Below are 10,227 nucleotides of genomic sequence, written 5' to 3' on the forward strand. Positions count from 1 at the left end.
GTTACACAGGATGGCTTACAGCAGGTGCTCTTGCAGCAGCTGGTTTCACAGCAGCTGGGTGTGCAGTTGCAGCTGGTTACACAGGTTGGTTTACAGTAGGTGTTCTTGCAGCAAGTCGTTTTACAGCAGCTGGGTGTGCTACAGCAGCTGGCTACACATTTTGGCTTACAGCAGGTAGTCTTGCAACAGGTAGTTTCACAGCAGCTTGGCTGGCAGCAGGGCTGGCAGCAGCTAGTCACACTAGTTGATTTACTGCAGGTGGACCTGCAGCAGGAAGGCTGGCTGCAAGAGGAACAGCAGGATTTGGGCATGGTGTCAGATATAGCTGGAGGGTTTCTGTTAAGAGGTGAGTTTTCTACAATATGGAGAGTTCTTGCATTCTGGACCTTTTATATGTCAGGTCTTCAAGGTTTGAACCAATCAGCAGGATTTTCTTTGATGTTGTTTACCCCATTTCCATATTCAGTACCTCTTTCATAAGGAAGTGCTTCTCAATGCTATGCATCATTGGAAAGTTTAATATGACTCTTCTTCCAGAATAACTCATAGGAACACTTATTTTTCATTTTATAGAAATAAGACCCTCACTATAGTTTAATTTCTTCACAGTTTGAGATAAGAAGCAGAGTGACTATGAAATGTGTTGCACAATGTAAACACCTGGAGCTCTCTGTCCTGTGATAACTAGTGTCCAAAAGCATGTGACCTATCAGATTTTTAGTATTTACTCTTTCTACTCTGGAAAAATACGGTAACAGTCACTGAGCATAATACTTTTTATTGATTAACATTTAGCTCTACATTTTTCTCTGCTCCCCTCCCTGCCTTTCCCCTCTCTCCTTCAGTCCTCCCCGAATGTCCCCATGCTCCCAATTTACTCAGGAGATCTTGCCTTTTCCTACTTGCCATGTAGATTAGATCTATGTAAGTCTCTCTTAGTGTCCTCATTGTTGTCTAAGTTCTCTGGGACTGTGGCTTGTAGGCTGGTTTTCTTTGCTTTATGTTTAAAAACCACTTATGAGTGAATAAATGTGATATTTGTAGTTTTGTGTCTGGGTTAGCTCACTCAAAATGTTGTTGTCTAGTTCCATCCATTTTCCTGCAAAATTCAAAATGTCATTATTTTTTTCTGCTGTGTAGTACTCCATTGTGTAAATGTACTACATTTTCTGTATCCATTCTTTAGTCAAGGGGCATTTAGGTTGTTTCCAGGTTCTGGCTATGACAAACAAAGCTGCTATGAACATAGTTGAGCACATGTCCATGCAGCACAATTGATCATCCTTTAGATATATACCCAAAAGTGGTATTACTTGGTCTTGAGGAAGGTTGTTTCCTAATTTTCTGAGAAATCACCACACTCACTTGTCGGCTTGCATTCCCATGAGCAATGCAGAAGCATTCCCTTTTCCCCACAGCCTCTCCAGCATAAGTTGTCACCAGTGTTTTTGATCTTGGCCATTCTTACATGTGTAAGCTGGCATCTCAGAATTGTTTTGATTTGCATTTCTCTGATGACTAAGGATGTTAAATATTTTCTCAAGTGTCTTTCAGCCATTTTAGATTCCTCTGTTGAGAGTTCTCTGTTTAGGTCTGTACTCCATTTTTTATTGGATTATGTGTTCTTTTGGTGTCCAATTTCTTGAGTTCTTTGTATATTTTGGAGATCAGACTTCTGTCTGATGTGGGGGTTAGGGAAGATCTTTTCCCATTCTGTAGGCTGCCATTTTGTCTTGTTGACCATGTCCTTTGCTTTACAGAAGCTTTCAGTTTCAGGAGGTCCTATTTATTAATTTTTTTTTTATCTCAGTGTCTTTGCTGTTGGGGCTATATTTTGGAGGTGGTCTCCTGTTCCAATGCGTTCAAATGTACTTCCCATTTTCTCTTCTATAAGATTCTGTATGACTGGCTTTTGAGGTCTTTGATCTATTTGGACTTGAGTTTTGTGCACGGTGATAGATATGGGTCTGTTTTCATTCTTTTACATGTTGATATCCAGTCATTCCAGCATCATTTGTTAAATATGCTTTTTTCCATTTGATATTTTTGCTTCCTTGTCAAAAATCAGGTGTTTGAAGGTGTGGATTAATATCTGGGTCTTCTATTTGGTTTCATTGGTCCTCTTGTCTGTTTTTATGCCAATACCAGGCTGTTTTCAGTACTGTTGCTCTGTAGTAGAGTTTGAAATCAGGGATTGTGATGCCTCCAGAAGTTCTTTTTTTTTTTTTTTTTTGGGGACAGGGTTTCTCTGTGGTTTTGGAGCCTGTCCTGGAACTAGCTCTTGTAGACCAGGCTGGTCTTGAACTCACAGAGATCCGCCTACCTCTGCCTCCCGAGTGCTGGGATTAAAGGCGTGCACCACCACTGGCCGGCCAGAAGTTCTTTTATTGCACAGGATTGCTTTGGCTATCCTGGGTTTTTTGCTTTTCCATATGAAATTGAGTACTGTTCTTTTGAGGTTTGTGAAGAATTTTGCTGGGCATTGCATTGAATCAGTAGATTGCTTTTGGTAAGATTGTCATTTTTGCTATGTTAATTCCACCCAAGAACATGGGAGATGTTTTCATTTTCTGGTGTCTTCAATTTCTTTCTTCAAAGATTTAAAGTTCTTGTCATACAAGTCTTCCACTTGTTTGGTTAGAGTTACTCCCAGAAATTTTATGCTGTTTGTGGCTATTGTGAAGGGTGGTGTTTCTCTGATTTCTTCCCCAGCCCCTTTATCATCTGTATACAGGAGGGCTACTGATTTTTTGAGTTAAACTTATATTCTGCTACATTACTGAAAGTGTTTATGTGTTGTAGAAGTTTCTTGGTAGAATTTTTGGGATCGCTTATGTAAACTATCATATCATCAGCAAATAGTGAGTGTTTGACTTCTTCTTTTTCTGATTTGTATCCCCTTGTGGTGTGAACAATGGTCTATATTCTGTCAATTATTTTTTAAATAAATGCTGATTGGCCCGTAGCCAGGCAGAAAGTATAGGAGGGACAACCAGACAGGAAGTAGAGGAGGGTCAATGAGAACTGGAGAATTCTGAGAAGAAGGAAGTCCTAGTATGCAGTCCTGACCCAGATGCAGAAAAAGCAAGATATGACTGTCTCGCTGAATAATGTACTGAGCCATATGGCTAACATAGACAAGAATAGTGGGTTAATATAAGTTATAAGAGTTAATAAGAAGCCTCAGCTAGTGGGCCAATCAGTTTATGATTAATGTAGACCTCTGTGTGATTTCTTTGGGACTTAATGACTGTGGAAACCGGGCAGGACAGAAAACCTCAGGTAACACCCTTGATCTCCTTTTAGTGTCTTATTGCTCTAGCTAGGACCTCATATTGAAGAACTATATTGAATAGATATGGAGAGAGTGGACAACCTTGTCTTGTTCCTGATTTCAGTGGGATCACTGTGAGCATGGCTAGCTTATGCCCCGAAATAATTACACGGAAACTGTATTCTTTTAAACACTGCCTGGCCTATTAGTTCCAGCCTCTTATTGGCTAGCTCTTACATATCGATCTAACCCATTTCTAATATCCTTGTAACACCACGAGGTGTCTTACCAGAGAAGATCTTAACCTGCCTCTGTGTCCGGTAGGAGAAGCATGGCGACTCCTCAACTCAGCTTCTTTCTCCCAGCATTCTGTTCTGTTTACTCCGCCTATCTAATTTTATATCCTATTAAAGGGCCAAGGCAGTCTCTTTATTTAACCAATGAAATTAACACAAGCCAGAAGACCCTCCCCCATCAGTGAATTTCTCTCCACTTAGTTTGATGTTGGCTGTTGGTTTGCTATATATTACCTTTATTATGTTTAGGTATGTTCCTTGTATCCATGCTCTCTCCAAGACCTTTATCATGAAAGGATGTTGTATTTTGTCAAAAGCTTTTTTGGCATCTAATGAGATAATCATATGGTTTTTATTTTTCAGCTTGTTTATATGATGGATTATGTTGACAGATTTTTTTTATTGAAAAATTTCCTCCTCCTCCCTGTCTCCCATTTCCCTCCCCCTCCCCCCACTTCTCTCCCCCTCCCTCTCCAGTCTGAAGAGCAGTCAGGGTTCCCTGCCCTGTGGGAAGTCCAAGGTCCTCCCCCTTCCATCCAGGTCTAGGAAGGTGAACATCCAAACAGGCTAGGCCCCCACAAAGCCAGTACATGCAGTAGGATCAAAACCCAGTGCCATTGTCCTTGGCACTCATTGTCATCAGCCCTCATTGTCCGCTATGTTCAGAGAGTCCAGTTTTATCCCATGATTTTTCAGTCCCAGTCCAGCTGGCCTTGGTGAGCTTCCAATAGATCAGCCCCACTGTCTCAGTGGGTGGGTGCACCCCTCGCGGTCCTAACTTCCTTGCTCATGTTCTCCCTCCTTCTGTTCCTCATTTGGACCTTGGGAGCTCAGTCCAGTGCTCCAATGTGGGTTTCTGTCTCTATCTCCATCCATCGCCAGATGAAGGTTCTATGGTGATATGCAAGATATTCATCAGTATGGCTATAGGATCGGGCCATTTCAGGCTTACTCTCAGCTGCCCAAGGAACTAACTGGGGACATCTCCCTGGACACCTGGGAACCCCTCTAGAGTCAAATCTCTTGCCAACCCTAAAATGTCTCCCTTAATTAAGATATATACTTCCCTGCTCCCATATCCACCCTTCCTTTATCTCAACCATCCCATTTCCCCAAGCTCTCCCCATCCTCCCCTTCTCACTTTTCTCTCCCCTTTCCCTTTACCCCCATTCCACCCCACCCCCAAGTTCCCAATTTTTGTCTGGCAATCTTGTCTACTTCCAATATCCAGGAGGATAACTATATGTTTTTCTTTGGGTTCACCTTCTTATTTAGCTTCTCTAGTATGTTGAACCATCCCTTCGTCTTTGGAATGTAGCTGACTTGATCATGGTGGATGATGGTTCTGATGTGTTCTTGGATTCGATTTGCCACTATTTTATTTAGTATTTTTGCATCAATGTTCATGAGTAAGATTGGTTTGTAATTCTTTATTAGTAATGTTTTTCTGTGGTTTTGGTATAGGGTAATTGTAGCCTCATAAGAACCAACTCTTTATCACATTGATTCTTTATATTGTTTTCTTTGTTTCTGTTTTGTTGATTTCAGCTCTCACTTTATTTCCTGCCATCTAGTTCTCTTGGGTGAGTTTGCTTCTTTTTGTTTAAAGTTTTCAACTGTTCTGTTAATTCACTAATGTGGGATTTTTCCAGCATCTTTATGTAGGCATTTAGTGCTATGAAATTTGTCTTAACACTGCTTTCATTGTGCCCCATAAATTTGGGTATGTTGTGTGGTCATTTTCATTGAATTTTAGGAAGTCTTTAATTTCTCCCTTGACCCATTGATTATTCAGGTGAACATTGTTTAGTTTCCATGTGTTTGTGGGTTTTCTGGAATTAGCATTGCTGTTGACTTTTAGTTTTAAACCATGGTGATCTGATAGAGTACATTGGGTTATTCAAATTTTTTTTTTATTTGTTGAGGTTTGTTTTGTTACTGAGTATGTGGTCAATTTTTGAGAAAGTTCCATGAGGTACTGAGAAGAAGGTATATGTATATTCTTTTCTGTTTGGATGTAATATTCTATAGATGTCTGTTAAGTCCATTTGAGTCATATCATCTGTTAGTACTCTTATTTCTATCTTCATTTTTTTGTCTGACTGACCTGTCCAGTGTTGAGAGGGGAATGTTGAAGGATCCCACTATTAGTGTGTGGGGTTTAATGTATGATTTAAGCTTTAGAAGTGTTTCTTTTACATATGAGGGTACCCTTGTATTTGGGGCATAGATGTTCAGTATTGATATTTTCTTTATGAGTTTTTCCTGGGACTAATATGAAATGACTTTCTTTGTCTCTTTTGACTGATTTTAGCTTGAAGTCTATCTTGTTAGATATTAGGATAGCTATGCCAGCTTGTTCCTTAGGTCTATTTGATTGGTATATTTTCCCCAAACATTTACTCTTAGGCAATGTCTGTCTCTGAGATTGAGATGTGTTTCTTGTATGCAGAAGGGTGGATTCTGTTTTTATATCCAATCTGTTAGCCTGTGCCTTTTTGTAGGTAAATTGAGACCTTTTACATTAAGGGATATTAATTACCAATGATTGCTATCTACTGTTAATTTAGTTTCCATTGTTGGTGATGTTAATTTGTGTGTTTTCACCTTCTTTGGGATTTGCTGCTATGAGATCATCAATTGTCTGTGTTTTTGTTGGTGTAACCAACTTCCTTGAGTTGGAGTTTTTCTTCTAGTATTTTGTGTAGGACTGGGTTTGTGGCTGGATACTGGTTAAATCTGGTTTGTCATGGAATATCTTGTTTTGTCCTTCTATGGTGATTGAAAACTTTGCTGGGTATATTAGTCTGGGTTGGCATCCATGGTCTCTTAATGTCTGCATAATGCTTGACCACAACCTTCTGGCTTTCATTGTCTCCAATGAGAATTCAAGTGTAATTCTAATAGGTCTACCTTTATATGTTACTTGGCCTTTTTCATTTGCAGCTCTTAATAATCTCTCTTTGCTCTGTATATTTAGTCATTTGATTAGTGATTACTGTTGCTTTGCTATCTATCTCTTGTCTTGCTGCACTACCTGAGACTAAGCACAATACACAACAAGAGTAGAGGTTGTCTCATTTCAGGTTTAACAGAAAATGTTTTCAATACAATGACGATTTGGAGAGTTTAGGGCCCCACTTTCATATTTTATCACAAAATCATAGAATATCAGAGTAAACCTCAGCAAAGAAGCTTTAAGGTTCAATTCTACCATGTGTCAACTGGACTTAATAGATACATTCAGAATATCCCATTCCACACATAAGGAATTTACATTCTTTTCATCAGCACATGGAATCTTTTCCAAACATTTGTCACATCATAATCTACAAAGCAAGTGTTAAGAGATACACAAAGGAGACAATGTCTTGCATCCTTCCATTGTGCAGTGGAATAAAAGGAGAAACCAATAGGAAGAGTGTGCACAGAAACTTCATGAATAATTAGAGACTGAAAGGCTTGCTTTTGAGTCAAGAGGTGGGTCATTGAAGAAATAGGGAAGAAATCAAAATTTCTTAGACTCAAATGAGAATCAATGCACAGGATATCATCTCTTCTAGGGAATAGTTAAAGCATTCACAGACGTTACAGCTACAAGTGTTCCCACACACAAAACTTCAGAGAACTCTTAAATAGACACCCTAATGATGCACCTTTACACTCTAGGACTACAACAAGTAGCTAATCTAAAGCTTAGTATTTATCAAGTAATAACAAAAAGTAGTGCAGAAATTAATGAGCTAGAGGTTAAAAGAACAATCAACCAACAAAGAGCTGGTTCCTTGAAAAGATCAACCAGATTGATAAACATATGGCCCAATTAATAAAATGAAGAATGCGAATGTCAAATAAAAGAAAGGAGAAGTTACTGTAGACCCCTGTGAAATACATACCATTACTACATACTGCATTAATTATTCCCCCAAATCTCGAAAATTTAGACATAATGGATAAATTTTCTAAAATAAAGACAGCACAGTTCCAAAATGAATAATGAAATTGATGCAGTAATTAAAGATCTTATCACTAAGAAAAGCCAGAACATAGGCACTCCCGAATGTTATCAGATCCCATGAACTACCTTGAAGCAATATTTTATGAACTTTTTTGATCATAAAAGGAAAGAAACAGTTCCAAATTCATCCCATGAAACCAATAGTATCCTGATATGAAACCCAGAGAGGTACAACGTAAAAGAAAATGATAGACCTATTTTCCAAGAACATAAATATAATACACTGACCCTAATGCCCCTTCCCCTGCAAACTGAACTCTAGATTATGTTGAAAACATCATATATCATGAATAAACAGGTTTAGTGTGGCATGGTGGTACATGCCTTTATTCCCAGTACTTGGGAGGCAGATGCAGGAGGATCATAGTGAATTTTGGTCAGACTGGTCTATTTAGTGAGACCCTTTCTCAAAAACAACAACATCATCAATAACAATAACAACCAAGACAAGGTAGATTTCATTCAAGGAATGCAAGATTGGTTCAAATGCAAACAAATAAGTGTAATTCATCATATGACTAGCCTTAATGCTATAAATATCATGATAATTCTGAAAAGTATAGAAGAGTCATTTGATGAAGTTCAACATGTTTTAATAACAGAAATGCTAGAGGAATTAGGAATAGATGGGCCTTATTTCAAAATAATAAAGGCTATATGAGAAACATATATTTAATGTTATATTAGATAACACAAACTGGAAATACCCTTCCTTCCTTTTTTCTCCCTTGTCTCTCTCTGTCTCTCCTTCCCTCCATCTGTCCTGCCCATCCTTTGTTCCTCCTTCCCTTTTTCCCTCCCTTCTTTCCTTAATTTCTTCTTTCCCACCCCCACAATCTCAACAGGAAGCCCCCATCTGCCCAATGCCATGGTAGTCTTTTGTCTTCTGCTCATCCATCACAGTCATTGTATTTGTTCATATCTTGATACATGTTCCACTATGCATACCTGACACCATACTCAATGCTGACTGACAAGAAAACAACCCATGAAGCTCTGGACAAAAGTTCTTTTCAAGAGCAAAGGAAAATAGGGGAGTAGTGATTGTTAAATCAGTTCCCATGCAAACTAAGAATGAGGCCATTATGAAGATAAATGGAAAAAGATGAGTTTAGACAGTGAGTAGGGGCTTTGAACTTCATTGTTGTTTTTGATACAAGTAATTATTACTCATCTACTTTTTTTTCTTTTATCAAACTCAGTGTTTAGTAAGCTTTTTAAATTTAACACCCATTGAAACCATTTGGTGTTGCTTGCATGTTCCAGAGAGGGGGTCATGTACTGGAGCATGGGTAGGGTCTCAGCACCCTCATCCATAAAGAAAACCAACTTTTCCTATTTGCAAGATCTACCTAAGATTAAGCCAGACAAAACCCCAGCAAGGTGGGGGAGGGGTTCATGGTATTTCTTCTTAAGGGAGAATGTCAAGTTATTCCAACTGTGAACTTAGTATGTACCATGGCCTATCTTATGCAGTTTGTTCACCTAGATATAGTTAATGAGCTGAAAATCTACATGGAATTCCTTGAGATTAACATTACTCTTTTCATTTTTAAGCCTAAACAGCAGAAATTACTATTTTCTATAGATCAATGACATCGGGTCAATCTCCACTGTTTATATCAGTAACCCTGGGTTCATCTCCAGTGTTTGAAGTAGAAGTAGACACATTTATGAGTGTCACCTCTGTCCCACCAGTCAGTTTCGTGGATGTCCATTTGAAGCTCTTGAATTGCAAGTATTGGTGGGTTTTCTTGCTCAAGAGAATGGCAAACTATTTTCACAGGTCACCTCAGGTCAGTATCAGGAAGAGCTGAAGTAGTAGCACTCCTCTGTTTATGCTCATCCTACTAACAAGAGTCAAGATGTGCAAACACCCATCAGCAGTAAATGGATGAAAAAGCACAACAAAAAGACCAGCGCTGTGCGATTCCATTCAAATAGGTTTCTGAGTCAGAGTCAGGCAAGAAAACCACAGGAAGGTTTTTCCAGGGCTTGGGATAAGAGCCATAGGGAAAGTTTTCAAGGGAATGGGGTAACAGACACATGGAGCTGGTAACCATTGCCTGTTAACTTCCAATTATTCCAGAGATGAAAGATGTTATTGGGTTAAGTGTGTTTGTGTGCATGTGTGTACGAGTGCGCACACACACATGCACGTTCATGGCCCTTTGTAAAAGACAGTTCCACAGGACTTAGTTATTGTTTACATCCCTCATGGGGAGGTGGGAGCATCACGAGTCCTATGTATCCAGATATACCCTACCACCAGTTGCATGCAACTCTGCTCCAATTGTGGGTGGTCTTGGGGAGGGTATAGAGAAGGCTAGAGATGGATCTTTATCGATGCAGCTTTGGGAAAGCTCTATTCCTTACTATATAAAAGAATTCCATTGTAGCCTTTTCAGGGAGGCACATCCATGTTCCTGTAAGCAACCCATCATCTATGCTGTGTAAGGAAGCCCAATAAACTCATTGGCTCCTCAGAGATACCGTTTGGGGGACTCTGCTTTCGTTTGTGGGTGGGACCATAGGAGGAGTAGATGATGTTTATGTTTCCTGCTGGAAAGGAATTGTAACAACACTGTGTGCTCAAGTGAAAGAAAAAGGAGAGAGAGAGAGAGAGAGAGAGAGAGAGA

At 39.3% G+C, this 10,227-nt stretch overlaps 1 protein-coding gene across 1 annotated transcript in view; it reads right to left on the reverse strand.

Moving 5' to 3' along the window:
* The window catches only part of LOC101981980 (keratin-associated protein 10-6-like), a 24,092-nt gene that overhangs the window by 783 nt on the left and 13,082 nt on the right, over positions 1-10,227 (reverse strand). Inside the window, 1 exon segment of the mRNA XM_026789816.1 lies at positions 4-292. Within this exon segment, the coding sequence (XP_026645617.1) occupies positions 4-292 (289 nt within the window).

Source organism: Microtus ochrogaster, unplaced genomic scaffold, assembly GCF_000317375.1.
Source record: "Microtus ochrogaster isolate Prairie Vole_2 unplaced genomic scaffold, MicOch1.0 UNK31, whole genome shotgun sequence".
Lineage (NCBI taxonomy): Eukaryota > Metazoa > Chordata > Mammalia > Rodentia > Cricetidae > Microtus > Microtus ochrogaster.